This window comes from Drosophila mauritiana, chromosome 3L, assembly GCF_004382145.1.
Source record: "Drosophila mauritiana strain mau12 chromosome 3L, ASM438214v1, whole genome shotgun sequence".
NCBI lineage: Eukaryota > Metazoa > Arthropoda > Insecta > Diptera > Drosophilidae > Drosophila > Drosophila mauritiana.
In genome coordinates, this window is record NC_046669.1 from 20058936 (window position 1) to 20075444 (window position 16509).

The 16509-nt window shown below is 44.5% G+C and overlaps 1 protein-coding gene across 1 annotated transcript; it reads left to right on the plus strand.

Annotated features, from left to right (window-relative positions):
• The first annotated feature begins 11928 nt into the window (after nt 1-11928).
• On the plus strand, nt 11929-15633 carry LOC117141591. The gene is made up of 3 exons (XM_033305105.1): nt 11929-12096; nt 12155-13187; nt 13398-15633. The coding sequence occupies exons 1-3, from the start codon at nt 12021-12023 to the stop codon at nt 15553-15555; spliced, it is 3267 nt and encodes a 1088-aa protein (XP_033160996.1). The 5' UTR covers nt 11929-12020; the 3' UTR covers nt 15556-15633.
• The last annotated feature ends 876 nt before the right edge of the window (nt 15634-16509 follow it).

Genomic DNA, 16509 nt, shown 5'->3' on the forward strand with positions numbered 1-16509 from the left:
TTTCCGTTCGGATGGCTTTTATGCGGACGGAGAAGTATGCAAATGAGATCATTGATCTGCTTTTGGTATCGATTTGTTTTTGAAGAGTTTGGAAAACTTGAAACCAAATCATATTTGACCCTTAGGGGTCGCCACATGCCAAAATTAACGAAAACAGAAATGTTAATTTCGGCATATGAAAAATGTGAACTGTTGACCATATCTCTCCATGTATATTTATATTTCTTTTTTTTTTTTGGTCACTTCGCATTAGTCGGTTGCCTTTGCTCCCTGTCCCCGTTCTACGAGCGCGAATTTGAATTTAATCAAATGAATTATGATTGTCAATGGAGCGAACTGCGCGATGATCAATTTGGACCCCGACTGCCCATGTGAAATCGTGGACAGTGATAAATTGGCAGATCAGTCGGAACCCTTGGGCGATATCAATCAGCTTTGGAAGTGGTCCAAACAAATTGCTCCACAATTCGGGCTGCCCAAAGAAGCGGTATTAATCCTACACTTTATGGCTGGACCAGTTTACGAATATATCCCAACATAATGGGCCATCCGAGAACAGCTTCCGTTTTGTCAAAAACCAGCCATTAGCTTTTCCCTTTCTGGAGTTCGTTGCGTGCACAAAAGTCGGGCATTGTTGTAGTTTGTTTTTTTTCCGCTGCGAGTGGAGATTTTTCCCAAATGTGGCCGTAAAATGTGAACGAGTCGAACTTAAAGTGCCATATTTAACAATTGTTCCACACACTTGGACTTGGACGTGGATTCGGTGGGAACCTGCCCGAAGTTGACATCACACATCAGGGGCGAAGAAAAGCCCAGCTCTGTCCATTCGGACCGATTTCAATGTGTAATTGTAACGCCTTTGTTGTTGTGTTATTAACACCTTGCAGCCAAATGGACTATGAAATTGTTGTTGCCCCTCCAGGTGCGAAAGGTTTTTAACCCTAGCCGTAGCGGTCCGAAAGGTGTTCCAGAAAAACAAAGCTTTCGGTTCACTCTCCTCACTTGGCCCGCTCCACGGAATTTCGTGAATTTATGCATAATGGACATACATTAAATTCATAACATCACGTTGGTCGATTTGTTGGTCCCACAAATGAACTTCGGGCTCCTCTGCAGCCGCCAATGCTGTGAGAGAAGCCCATTTTAGTGGGTCATAAATGGAGTACGATTTTTCACAGCTGATTGCGAGAAACGCTTGCCCTGAATGGCACCGCTCTGTATTTCTGTATTTTCTGGATTCGCCGAGTGGGTGATTCAGTTCACCGGTCCGAGATTTCTTAATTGGAATCGCAGCGATTGGCAGGTGGGATATAGGGGGGCACAGAATCTCTATAATGTCGGTTCTTCAGAATTTTGGGAGTACGTTTCGGTAGGAGGGTTATTACAGATTTCATTTAGAAGTACTGCCCTATTAGGACAAAGAAAAACATGTTAAACATGTTATAATAGAAATATATGAATATTTGTTATACGAGCTTAACTTGTTCATGTTTTAGATGTATGAATTCTAGCTTAAGATTTTTGTGATATATTTGAGTAAAGAACTTGACACCCAGCACTCCCAGAGCATCTTGCATTCGACGATGGCAGCTTTTCCGCATTTCCCATGGCCGGGTTATGTGAGAAAGTAGCCGGCCAGCGCCAACAGATGGGCAATAAAATGGCCAGGCCCACAAGGCGCATCTGGGAGGACGGGATGGCAGGAGGACATGACTTCAACCTGCCTGAACTTCAAAGTGGGGCGATGCAGCCACCAGGCAGCAGGCACCTGCACTGGGTTAGCCCCCTTGCCTCCAAGTCGGCCGTGGCATAGCAAATCATTTTGAAATGAATCATATATCTCGGACCATGACACGAAGACCCAGAGATGAACTTGCGCCGGGGTGCTGCAGTGGGGCGTTGACTGCGTGCCGACAATAAAACTGTGAAGATGGATAAATCAAAGCGCTGGCGATTAGCCGGGGGAAAATCGTATAAAATATGTTTTCAATTTTCCCGCTGCCACACTGGAATTGGAATCCAATTTAATAGATGGATTGTCTCGCCTTTCCACCAAGCCCGCGCTGAACTTGACCCAATGATATTTAGTTAGCCAGGCGACGACTCCGGCCAAGACAAAGGCAATGTCGGCCAGGAAAGTGGCAAGTCAAAGGCAGTGGCAGTCGCATCTGCATTATGGCAATGCGGAGTATTGTGTTGCCTCTTTCCCATGTTGCCAGTTAGCCAGGTTGCCTGTTGCCGCTTGCCAGTTGCCAGTTGCCAGTTTGCCCATTCGAGCTGACAAATGACTAAGGTCGCCGCGCGTTTGCAGCACAATTGGCCTGATGGGGCGGTTTCTGTTTGGACGGGGCGGTAAGAAGGTCGTCGGATCGCTGCAGTCGTCTTAGCCAGTTCCAACTCTGATGCATCACACACCGCTCGGCAGCTGCGGTTGCGCCGGACGCCATCGAACACTTGAAAATAAATGAGAAGAATATTTCAAAAATGAACTACTTTCAAACACTAAATTTTAATTACTAAATAAATAAAACAAAATGTTTGTTTGTAAAAATGAACGAGATTTTTGTATCAAAATGGATTGTATGCAGATAAAACAATTAATAAAAGTAATCATGAATTCATAATTCAAGAATTCATCTTAATTTGTTAGCCTTAATATAATTCTAAGAGGATTACATAAACACAATAGTTTTCAATTGGTTATTCTAGTGGATGAAAACTTGGAGAAGATATATAATTATTCCTAACCCAAGCTAACAAAACGAGGATGGGATCAAGCTCGACTCAAGTTTTGATTTTATTGCGGATTTATTTGAAAGGTCCTTTTCGGCTTAGGCACCTCAAACTAACCATATGTTCTCTAAGTGTATCCGTAGCTAAAGAAACCTCAACTTCGCATCCGAGCAGGTGTTCCGCTACATAGAAAAGACACAGAAACCTCAACTGAAGCTGTTTGATGCGCACGAATTCCGTTTTTAGCTGAAGCTTAGGCGATGCCAGTTTTCAGTTTTCCATTTTGCTGCAATAAAATTTTAATAAGATTTTTCCTCTAGAATATATGTGCACACATAGCTAAATCGTGATGCAGCTCATCGCTCCAAACTCCCCAGTTTTTTGCAGCGTTTTGTGTGGCAATCGATCGCAGCTCCATTTTTGTATGCCTTCGCCTGGCGAAATCCAAACAAAACTCCGCACTTTTGAAGGCTCTCCATCTGATGCCTCCATATAATATTGATTATTGAGTAGATCTGCACGTGTGTGTCAGTGTATTGTTAATGCAAATTGTGCTAAAATCGCTAAACGTTGTTAATGACAGTCGACGTCGACTTCGAGCCGAGTGTTGAGCTGAAAAGATGGCGATAGATGCACTTTGGGTGTGTCGGCTGTTTGTCTAATAGAAAAAAACGCAATCAATATATTTGTATATTATATAGACAATAATTGCAAAATAAACGATCGGACGATTGTGTGGTTAATTGTTCGATGTCGTCAAATATGAACACGTACAGAAATACAGATATACGATTTCTACTGCGCTTGATATGAAAACGTACTAATTGGTAGATAAACTTTAAGGTCGCAGCTCAAAAACTTCGATAGATCAATATGGATTAGTTTATTTTAGTTTTGGGTCTAAAATGCAATGCTTCGAAGTCTTTTCCCAGGCTTGAAAGATATAAATGCTTGAGGGTCTCCTTCCCACATGTTATCTGCCATTTGTACTCAACTAAATCTTGATGCTGTCAAAATTTGTTAGTTTTCCGAAACGAAACTTGCAATTAAGCCGCAGTTAGCCGAATACCCTTCTGGATCTTGATCGGCACTTACTGTTGACCCTCACGCTTGATCACTCAATTAGCCTGACCGCACACGGAGCTCCTGCTCCTGCTCCTGCTCCTGCTCCTAACTAATAACTCGGAGGCTCTACGTCCAGATGTTCCTGAGATCGCCCACAGCCGTCAACACTGGAGTATAAAAATGTATTATGTCCACCCGAAAAGGCAGGGGTGTGGCTCAAAAAAGAGATGTTTGAGGGATAAAGAAGGAAATCATAAAATTTGAAATGGAGAAAAAAAAACGAACCTAACTAAGCCGCAGATGATGAAAAGAGCGTGTGTCGCAGATTAAGATTTCCATGTTTGGTTGAGAAAATAATGCAGAAATCATGAATGTAAACGGCAATTGTCATTGTTTCGGGGCGACCCAACCTAAACAAGCAATAATATTTGCCTTTCGGCATTTTGCGCATTTAGGGCGCTCACGCATGTAATTAGGAATAAACTGAACTGAGGCGAATATGCAAACTGAATGCTCGAAACCGAGGTACACCGAAATCCGAATCGGCATGCCATAGATAATATTTGGTCCTCAATGCCTAAATCCTCGTCCTCGTGCGTGTGTACTTAGCAAAGTCGCTGGATTTTCGGAACACTCGTCGCTTGGGAAAATGTGTGCCAACAAAAGGCTTATTTAAATGTGCATTTGAGCCCCTCGCCTTAACCCTAAGTCGTGTCACATGTCAACAATTTTCCAAAACGACGATCTGGAAACTTCCTGTCCGGCGATTAAAGAAAGTTCCTGGCTAAATACGAAAAAGAGGAACTACGAATTTTCAAAATTTCCCTCAGGCACACGAAAAGACAGCCGACATATGGTAGATTTCATGGTCAAGAGGAGCAGAGCGATCCTAAATTGCCACTGGTAGTTAGTTCGGGTTTTTCGGCCCTTAGCCTATTGATACAGTCATTAGGCTACCGATCATCCCCTGGTTAATTGCCCTGAAATTAGGCTGTCATCGTCATTTAGTTTCAGGAAGTGCAGGAAACATCGCTGTGGGTCTCGATCATCGATTTGCGGCCGAAAGGCTTCTGCTGCCGTCAGCTGTTGGTAATCCCTAATAGTGCGATCATTATAATAGCATCATCGTCTATTTGCAATCAAACAAACTCACACAGTTTTTCGTTGATTAATAAACTGCGGATTATTCACAATACCGCAAAGCTGCCAGAGCTTCTTGTTAATGAGCTCCATCGTGATGAGTTTCTCGAATGTCGAATGTCGAAGTTTGATGTCTGAGGTCACGCCATGGATTTATTTCCATCGCTCACGGATCATATTTCTCGCAAGGGGGCGGTAGCCCAACACCTGCGTATTAGCCGATCAACCGTTGAAATTTCCGCATTCCGCTGACCCACAAGAGTGGCCACAAGATCTCGCTCCACGACCGCCCAAAAATCAACTGGCTATCCAAGATCGCGCCGATATATTTTCCCTTTTGTGCATAATAAATCACACACTTTTTCTTTCGCTGCTTCGGCGTGGGAATATGAAAAGGCAGTGAAATAGTTTCAATAATCAACGGAGAAACAAAAGCCTAATCAATTAAAGTCTCTTATCATTGCGGTGCATCAGCCTGCGCTAACGAATAATATTTTTTCGGTTGTTTCTCGGCCTCTTATTATTGAAAGTGTTTTGTGGAGCTCACGATATGCTTGTAAAACAAATCGAAATAGTGGAAGGGGACGAGAGAGAGAGAAAGATTCGACTAACACATACCCTATATTTATATAACTCTTGTTAAAATGCTAGATGTGGAAGGAAAACTATGAGTTTTCTTGGGTTATAATGGATGGTCATGATGGGAGATTAGACTTATTGATTAACGAAATAAAATTGAAACTTATATTATAGAAGAATCATCATACATCCTATGAATTCAATAAAATATTTGGCCGCAATATTTGCGCACCTAATTTAATATAAATTTAATAAACCCTTTTAAGCCAGTACTTGCAGGGTATTACGAGTTTCTGTTTGATTGAAAATCCAATTACCGATCATTGACAGTTACGTTGAGTTTGTTGTACTAATTTCGAGATCTGGAGGGTATCGACGGCCGATCCGTGGTGGAAGGACATTCATCAATCAAGCCATGGCCGACAGCCCATGCAAAATTATATCATGTGTTAAAAGTTATGACGGATCATCGGAGGTGTAAAGTGTCGTTGGCACTGCCCTCCTTCGATTTGGCTCTTCCTTTTATGGCTTTGTCTTTCTTTTTTCGCACAGCTTGAGTTTTTGGTAATACATCCACTTTTCCATCCATTACTCATCGCATTCAACGATCGGCGGAACAAAAAATAAATACGCCCAATCAAAGCGATCTTTCGACGCAAACAAAAGGATCGTTCGAGATTTTTATACAACGCTTTTTGATTCCCAATTGACAGGCGGCATACAAATCCCCCGATTGTTGTTATAAATTGGCTCAAAACCCATGCACAATGCACTCGGCCATCAATCATACAACGCAACTTATACTGGCACATATGTATCTGATATGTTATAGATGTTTTCATTCCGGGCAGTTCGTTAAACCGAAGAGTTCTCACCTCGGAGCTAAGGGCGATTCCACCTGCGAATCTCCTCCGATGTCGAATCTATGAGATTCTTCGCCAGTTTAACCTTAATTGACTTGACGCAAGTTAAACTTTATCGGGCTGTGTCTATCTATCGTATTTTCTGCTGTCAAAGCTTAATATCTGTGCCTATCAATTGTTTTCGCATCTGAGTTATCTTTTTTAATTTCAAGCCCGGCTTTGCCCTCTGACCCGGGTCAAAGTTGAGAGTGTGCGAGTGTGAGTGTGTATGGGTCTCCTTTTCTCCCCATGTCGCGTGTTTCATTAGAGGCGACAAACAAACACAGCCAGTCCGCAGATTTCCAGCAATGATCAGCCCGCGGACCTCAACTCGCAGTCGCTGTCTCACATGCACAGAGAAAAAATACGATGGCTTGCCTAATAAATAAGTATTTTTTATATCCATATAGTCAGAAAACTGCATTATAAAGGGAACATTTTTAATTATATTCCAAGTGTCTTCTTATAGAATAAGGTAATAGTACCTTCAGAGTTAGCTTTCTTTCTGTGCAGCATATAGCACACAGCGTATTGTGACCTCAAAAATAACGAACGTGCGGTAAAAGCGTCGCCAACCTCAGAGAGCTCTAACCTGGCCAAAAGCAACACACACTCGCACACTCCTTGGGCCAAGAGTCTTGGTCCAGTCAGCTAGAGTAGCAGCATCACAGGCAGCAGACTTCTCCTCCTCCCAGTTTCCTTTTTTTTTTTGTTTTTTTGCGACGTGCCACACCTGTTTCATGTAGTCAAGCTCTTCTCTGCCTAGGAACCAGCCATCCAGAACAACACCTGGAGAAACTTATACAAATTTGTACAAAAGTGGGTCTATACAATGGTATTCAAACGGGTTAAAAGGCTAATCAAGCTTCTAACTTATTGTTTCTAAATTTAAATGTTCTCATAATATGATTATTCTAAGAAACGTGATATATGTGTTATAATGCAGTTAACTGCCTAATTAATTTTTTAGTTGTCTATATTTTTCCCAGTGCAGCCAGCGCCTTGTGAGAACTTTTGTTGTTTTATTTTTCTTAAGTTGCAGTGGGGGGTGGGGGGATGGACTTTGCAGGCAACAATTTTTTGGTCTCTAAACTGACCTTAGCCAGAGATCTGGCTTTGGGAGCTGCAAACGCATTTCCGATAATGATGGACTGTATTAACCGTTAGCCAAAGTTGAAGCCAGGCTGCTTCGGGCCAGGCCTTTACCACCATGCATGTGGCCATAACAACAACAAGCTGCGGCAATCAGTGGACATTTTAAGATTTTCCAACCTCTCTGGTGGGAAATTGCTGGCCAGGGTTTCGCCGAAAAATGAGCACCAGAGAAATGAAAATAGGGGGAGCTAAATAAAAATGAACGGAAAAAACCTTTGACAGCTGAGGCTTTTACTCTCAGTCTTTAATGTCGCCTGTCCCTAAACAATTTGAACTTGTCAAGCGTAATCAGTTTTCCTTTCATTTGCTCTGACATTTACCGCCGCCAACGAAGCCGACGTTGACGCATGGCCATGTCATCAGCTCTTCAGCTCTCCAGCTCCTTGGCCATCCACGAGACACCAACGTGTCCGGCTTCTTGGCCAGAAACGCAGACGCAGACGTGGACGCAGCTCGGTGGCAATTATCAAAAAGCGCGCAGCTTTTCACACGCAGCCGATCGATCGCAGTCGCATTGCTGGGATGCTGCAGTTGCAGTTGCAGTTGGTGTCGGTCGCAATTGGAGTCGCACTAGTCGCAGATACAGCGGTGTCACTAATTACGGCTCATTATAGTGACCAAAGTGTAACATGTTGTCAGCTACGAGGACAACCAGCTAATGTAATGGGAGAGCAATAAACGAAGGTGCCAGTGCAGTGATTGCAGTCTGGAATACTCTGCCAATTTGATATCTAATGTTACTAAAAGTAAAGTTACTCTAAGTTGATTTTAAATTTCTGTTTTCCATTTGGCTTGCTATATAGTGAGTATAATAGATTTGCAATTGCATTTATCAGCTGCGAACAAATCTGTTTATTTAGAGTTATGTGAGGAAAGCACTACTTCAACCGAAGAAATCTCTAAAAATGATCATATCATAAGAGGAAAGAGGTAACTTATAACTACGGCTAATTGACTTTCCACATTAGAAAACTCTTTTCTATTTATGGCCTTGGCATCTACTTCTTTAGTTTATCGTATAGCATTCATTCTGGAGGCTGGGGCAAAAGTAATCGCAAAGTTATCATACCCACACTCCCTGTTTTCTTTTCCTTTTTTTACCAACGACTCGTGGCTCACACATGCGAGTGGATGGATCGAAATCGAAGTTGGAGACGAGGCTAAAGTCAAAGTTGGAGGAGATATCCAAACACCTGACAGTTGGCTGTTGGCGCTAACGCTGGGCCTTCGTGTTATTTCTGCCAAGTGACCATTTTTGGGCAGCCAAGTTTCGTGTGAGTTGCGATCGAAAGTGCAGCAAACGCAATTCCCAACTATTTGTTTTGTATCTCAAAAATTCTACGGCGTTCGGTTTCGAGAGCCTAACAATTAAGTTCTCGAAAAGACAGCCAACCTGTTCGGCATTTCGAAACTCGTAGTGATGCCAGGCGAAATGTCATTTTTGGACCCCGTCTCACAAATTAGCTCCATTACATCGCTCGAACGATCCATCGATCTTGGCTGTGAAAACCATTTCAAGTGGTTTCAGCAGCCCAGAAACGCAAAATACAAACCCCTCTTGTACTGAGCGATACTCTCACTTGAGAATAACCCTAGAGTCGTCGTTTGCTACACGAGTTGCCCAAATCACTTATGAAAATCGCTTGAGAAACCCTTGAAAGCCGACGACGATCAGAGTCGTTCAAAGTTCGTGTCAACATCATCAATTTTGATCAATATGTATGGTCTAATGCTCTCCCGCTCCATCAATAAAAACGCACAGTCGAGGACAGAAAAATAGTCGTAAATAGTAGGAGCTCCTTAAAATGAAACCAGTTGGTATTTTCTGAGAGGTAAATAAATATATATGTAAATATGCAGTATGGAATAAAATAAATTTTTTAGCTTGAAGACCAAACTGATTAATATGCAGTGGAATCAAGCTTTTTTCCATTGTACTTTGAGGCTTTAAATTTTTTTCAAGTATGCTAACATTTTTCAAATATAAATTCATAAATACTATTACTTCAACCTCAGTTGTCCATGTGTATATTCCTCTCTCTATCTGCCATTTAAACGGCTCCTTTGCCTTCGGGGCCCGATCGTGTTTGAGTTCATCGCATTCGTCTCCGATCGTAGACTCGACAAAAATATGGAAAATTACAATTATTAGGCATTTGGCTTGTTTGTTTATTGGTAGGTGTATTGGGGTTATACGCTAAATGATACATCGATCGTTTGAATAGAGCGATCGAGCAAAACGACGCGATCCGGCGCGATCAGCGCGATCGTTCAATTGATTGCCCGCCCCAAACCGATCCGATCCGATCCGATCGCATCCAATCCGCTGGCCAGCGGACAAGTGAAAATCTCTGGACCGACTAGAAGATGAATGGAAATTGCTGCCTAAATGGCAGCGGACATGATCGAGCCGATCATCACTCCACCTCCTGGCATGATCACTTTCTTTTCGGACTGGCCGGGCAAAAACGCCAAGTGGTGGTGACATGTGTTCGTATGGGAAGATGGGTCGCCTCAACTCTTGACCCAGCTGCATAAGCAATTATGATCTTGATGATCCCCGGCGATCTTGTCTGCTGATGATCTTCATCATGATCAATGTCCGAGATCATCTGGAGCGAGGGAGCTGTGGCTGGGATCTTGGGGGACTTCGTCTAGTTAAGTGACGCCCTAGGGCCGCACTCGCTGGCGACCCTGTTTAAGTTTATAAAAACTCATTATAATGTCTTATAAATGCACTTGTATCAAGTGGGATTTCTTGATTGCCGTCTCCGTCTGTGGCACTGGCACTGGCCCTTCCCTTCCCTTCCTGCCATTCTTGTGCCTCAACACCCCCAACTTTGCTTTTGGCCTGATCCGAAGCTGCTCCTTTTCTTGAACGCGCTCCCGGCGGCACTTGCAAAAAAACTTTTCAAACTTAGACGTATTTTTCTACAAATAAGTTTCATTTGCAGATGGTCATATAACGATTTTTTAGGTGCTAAAATTTGTTGTGCTACATGAATTGGAATTTTTATGATATATGCTGTTTTGTGCACTGAAACTATTTTTTCCAGTATGCTCGCTGGGTGTCTGTCTTCTGAGTCTGGGCCTTGCTCTCCACTCGACTCGAGTTGAGTCGCCTGTGCTCAGCACTCGGTTCGGTTTGGGGTCCGGGCTCCCATGCTCTCATGCTTAGACACATAGTTCGCTCAAGATCATAACATGACCTTTTGACTGGCAGTGATTTCAACGCCCACGCGTATAAAACAGACCCAACAGCACTACCGCACCACTGCACCACCAAGGCAGAAAGCCAAAAGGAAGGCAGAAGGCAACCACACCACAGCGATCTGGCTCTGTGGTCTGTATGTTTATGGAAAATGGGTTATGAGATATTTCTCTGGCCTTTATCTTTTGGCCATTTCTATTTTGACCATGGGAAATAAATTCTGTGAGCTCGGGTAGGTTGGTCACCGGCTAATCGAATGGACAGAGTGGCATCTGAAAATCTAGCCGAGGAAAAGCCAACCACGAAGGACGTTCGTTCTGCATTTTACACCTACGCCAGCCCGAAGGTTAATGATTCCGCCTGGTAACTTGTTGCTATTTCCTTATATGTGCGGTAATTGAACTCACGCGTGTGGGGATAGTCCACCCTTGATGGAAAATCGATAGACCCCAAGCCAGCAGTTCAGCCCAGCCCCGAACCTTCTGTCGACAGAGTCTTCCTTGTTTTCTTGGTTGTCCTTTTAATTCATACCAACGAACAGCAAATAGAGTGTGTATTTTTGGAACAGACATCGTGCACGCGATGATGGCTTCAGTCTTTGGCGCCCCACCACCCACATAACAAGTTTAGCCGACTGCATTAACCCACTGCCAAAAGCGAGTGCAAGGACTCACAACCCCCCACACGATATCGAAAGAGGAAGGTTAAGCTTGACTTGTCGAATTTGGAATACCTTACCCTCACAAATTTATTCAATGCAAGAGGGTGTGATATATAGGAGTACAGGGTAGGCGATACTTGCAAGCAACATTAAAACCATCATAAATTCAAATTGCAAACTATGTCCGAATCCTTTCTGCAACAAAAGTTCTTGTAGTTCTTGTCTGTAGCGTAACATAATAGTAAACTAAACATATTTTATCTATATATATATTGGCACGTTTCTTATATTAGACATTAAAGTTAATAGATTATTTGTGATACCCTTTAAGTTAGGTACGAATATCGGCTTTGTTTACTGCTTGAGTGGGGTTTGTTGTTGCCAGGACAACCCGTCGGCATTCCAATGCAAAACAAATCGAATTTCGGTTGTCGGAGCCCAGGGTTTGAAGGAATTTCAGTGAAGCTCCTGCACAGCCTTGGTGTGGTGCTTCACCGAGTGCTAGGACTCCAGCCGACCTTTGATATTTCGGCTTTTATATCTAGTCTGCGAATTGGAAGTGCAATGAACTGACATGATTACGGGACCGGAGGCCAGGCAAACGCACAGGTTGTTGGACTTGAAGAAGCAGCAATGGGCTAAGGAGAGAGGTGGGTCTACCAGGATCATTAAAATGTTTTCTCCGTAATTTAAAATTGTGTTTTACAGAGGAAATAGCGCGCATGGATGAGATGTACCATCATCACCACACCTCGCACCACAAAATCGAACGCACCTCCATTCGCACATACTACTCCAACCTGGATCTCAGCCAGACTTCGACCTCCAATCAAACTTCGAGTCACTCGCGACGAGCGCCGGGTCCGGATATGCAATTGATCCTGCGCCAGCCGGAGTATCGCCAGGGCAATCAGGCCTATATGAATCAGTTGGAGCGTTACATCGACGATCTGGATGGGGATGCTGATGCGGACTTTGAGGACGAGGATGAGTCCATGTATCGAAGAACCAGGAGAGGGAGCTATGCACCCGGAATGTCATCTCGTCAGATGCAGAATCCTGCCCGCTATGCGGAACTAGTGCCCACATCTCTTCAAACTGCCAAGGGAAGGATGCAGAACTCTCGACAGGAGGCGCAGCAACATTTGAAGCAGCAACACCAGCAACTTTTGCTGCAGCAACAGCAACATCAGCAGCAACAGCAACGCCTGCGGAGTCCCAGTTTGCCAGCCATTAGACAGAGGGTGAGACACCAGGACAGCAAGACGGGAAAACCAACTGACATTGATCCCGGCAACGGGCCACATCGATTAAACAATCCCCCGGGAGGCGCTGGCAACCCGGCTGGTGGAGGTGGCGGAGTCCCGGGGCCTCCTGGTTGCCAGGAGGAGGACACATCCGGCTATCTGAGCGATACGCCCAAGAATCCCCACACCCCGGACATTTGGTTCAACGACGGTGCGAGTCAAATCGAGAGCATTAGTGGCATGGGAAGTGCCAGTGTCCTGGATGGCGGAAGTGTGGGCGCTGTGGGAGGGGGCGTGGCCGGGTGCCGACGCCTCCGCCGATCGATACAGGCGGGCACTTCAGGTGCACCAATTCCAGCGCCGATTCCTATGCCCTTACCCCACCATCAACTACCCCCGGGAAATCCACTGGGTAAGATATACACCATCAAGGGACGACGTGTGCCAGGGCAGGGATACGAGCCACTTGCCGCCGATGGATACATGGCCGATGGGTGAGTAACCAAGTGACCCAATCACATATTAAACAAAACAAACTGTAATTAACCATGAAACAATTTAACTGGGTAACCAGCTTTATTAGTTTATTTTTCGTTGCATGGGGGTAATTGCCAATAATTTTTAATGCATCCAAACATATCTTGTATATATCTTTATATAATAATCTCTTTCTTAAGTGAAATACATTTTTTCTAATCCTATAGATACTGCTATATGCCTGCGCCGCCCAGCTCATCAAACATGAGCATGAGCCGCGATGTCTCCACCTCGAATACTTACCAGGTGCACATTGGCAATCCGGACCAGAATGATTTCTTTGTCCATGAGCAGCACGAGAGGGAGAGGGCTCGGTGGGCCAACTTTAATGGTGGAGCTGGCCATCAGGCAGCCCAGCAGCCGCCAGGATGGCTAAGTCGCGGAATGCACGATCTGAAGGACAGTGAGGACGATGTACAATCAATGCAGTCATCCTCAACCTACTTGAGAGGGCAGAATGCCCCTCTAGATGCTCATACACTGGCCGAAAGAATGGACAAAAGACGCAAGGCAGCGGAGTACCACAATGCCATCAAAAAGCAACTTCACGAACGGGAATTGATAAGGAAATGGGAACAGGAACGCCATCGGCAGGAGGAGCAGATCGAGGAGGAGCGCATCCGCAGACAGAAGCAATTGGAGCAGGAGCGTCTGGACTTTGAGAGAAGAACTCTTCTGGAACGCGAAGAGGCCCAGCAGAAGAAACAGCAAGTAATGCTGGATGCCATACAGAAAGCTGAAGTGGCGGCCAAAATGGAGAAGCAAAAGAGGCGAATGGTTCACCAGCCATCCAAAGTTTCTCAAGAAACAGAAGAGGATGATGAGGCTGAGCTAATGAGAGTTCAATCCGTGGAGGAGGAAGAAGATGAGGAGGAAAAACCTGCGGCAGTAGAGCCACCTTCCCAAGAGGAAGGAACATCGAATACACCACGTGGTGCACCTCCAGTTATGACAGAGGAAAAAGTTCTTATAGGTACCCCCATCAACCTGCGACGCACCATTACGAAACCCATTAAGCAACCGAGGGATCCTAGAAAAGAGGAGCCGAAAGAACCAACACAAACCAAAAGACAGTCCTCTTTCCTGGGGGAAGATAAGGAGAATGTGGCTCTGCTGATGCAACCAGCTACCCTTATTCCATTGCCCGTTACCAGCGATATTTTTGGGCTCCAAAATGCCATTGGGAACCTTCAGATAGCCACTTATTTTATGCAGCAACCCATGCAGAAGCCACCAGAGACACCGTGCTCTTATTCGAAAGCCACGATGACCCATCGTACGGATACCTCCATCTACACCGAGGATGGCTACCAGGCGGAAAAGGAGGAGGATCCACTGACCACTGCACGATCTGGGAGAACGGATTTGGTGACAGCCAGTGGGTGCTTCTCCCCAGATTCACTAGAGGTAGATGTGGCTCCAGTTTTGATACCCGATACAGATAAACTGGCACTTATACCTCTGAAGACACCTCTACAACTGGGCAACTCGAGTAGTTTAGATGACAGAGGCGAACATAGCCATGAGGTGGGTCACCAAGCTGATGTGGAGACCCAAACAGAGTTACCCCTCAATTGCGATCTCTGTTTGTTCCACGATAACTTCTACAAGGTCTTGCTTAAACGGGAGGTTTCTACCACCACCACAACCCAGACATCGAAATCTCAGACACAACCCGCAAAGGAATCGACTGCTGAAAAAGATCATGAGACCACAACGACTACAACCACCACCACAACAACCACATTTAAGGCTAAAAGCAAGGATAAGGACAAAGACAAGAATTTGAAAAGGAACCTTAACAAGGATAAGGACGCCAATAAGATGGACGATCGACCAAAGTGGGGCGTCAATCGTCCGGTTGTCCAGTATGTAAAGGCCAGTGATCGGGATCCTTTTTGCCTGAGAAAGAAGAAAAACCACCCGAGCACCGCCAAACCACCGAGATCCTTGTCAATGGACTCTCGTTTGGACAGTGTGGCTCTGCCTGAAGATCGGCTAATAAATATTGCCGGAGGACCTCCATCTGCAGCGGGTGAACTGGAAGAGGAGGGCTTCCTTCTCAAAGCCCGTAATGTCTGCACCGAAATTTTACCCATTAAAACCGACGACAAGGGACGAATTTTCCTCAATTTTCGCGAGGCAAGCGCCATTATGAACGAGGATGAGATCAAGGACAAGCTGCGGCAGAAATACTTCAATTTTGGCAGGATCCTTCCCAGGAGGAGTTGGGCGTCGGCCACCCAGCATGCTCTGCCCTTTAGTGCGGTCACCACGGCTCCTCCACAAGCCACAGTGGGTGTAGGTGACTTAGCGGATGATTGAGATCACTTTATAAGTCTTATGCGACCAGGAATTTTTTACAACGCATTCATTCATTACTAGAACGACTGTAAACCATTTATGTAAAACCTTTAAAATATAAACATTTGTATTGCAAGCACCGAAATCTAATTTTTTTTTCTATCTATCTATCTTTCTATCAACTAGCTAGATATTATATTCTACGGACGTACATGCGAACAGATATATATGACATATGACCAGATCGACTCGGCTAGTAGTCCTGAATAAGGACGAATCTCGTATACCCTTTCTCAACGGGTGACGGGTATACAAATTCGTTCTCTATATTTTTGCATCTTGTTATTTACACATAAACTTGTAAAAAGACAGCGAAGTTTTCTAAGCAGTCCTAAGATTCTTTTAGAGGTGTAATGACTTGTTTAACATACTAAATACTAAACTTAGCTACTTGTTCTACTGAAATCCGCAGCCCGTGAGAAAGGACTCCTTGTTCGACTGGGATTTTTCGGCTGCCTAGATGCGGATTCCTCGTCAGGCTTTCGACCAGGTCTATTAGCAACATTGTTGTCGGGTCTTAACGCTCTGAAAGCCACAAATCACGCAAATGCTGCCACATTGTTCACGGCGAGCTGCTGAGCTTTGCGTTGCTGATTTTTGGCCAGATCTGTGGCCATAAGTATCTTAAGCTGGGGGTCGGAGTCTGTTACACTTTCACAGAACTCAAAATGTCGTATTTCACGCATTTTTACGAGCGTTCGCGTAAATTTATGCGAAAAATCATAAATAATCTGGGCATAGCTGCCTTTCTGGGTTCATCGAGTCCTCGGCAAACAAATTTTTTATTATTTGCTGCGAGGGACGTTCGTTTCGGTTTCTGCCAATGTTTTCCCTTTTCAGCAAGTGGGCGCTGCATATTTCAGTTAATTAACGCATTTGTGCGTTGTGTAACTATGAGATATCTTTTGGCATTTG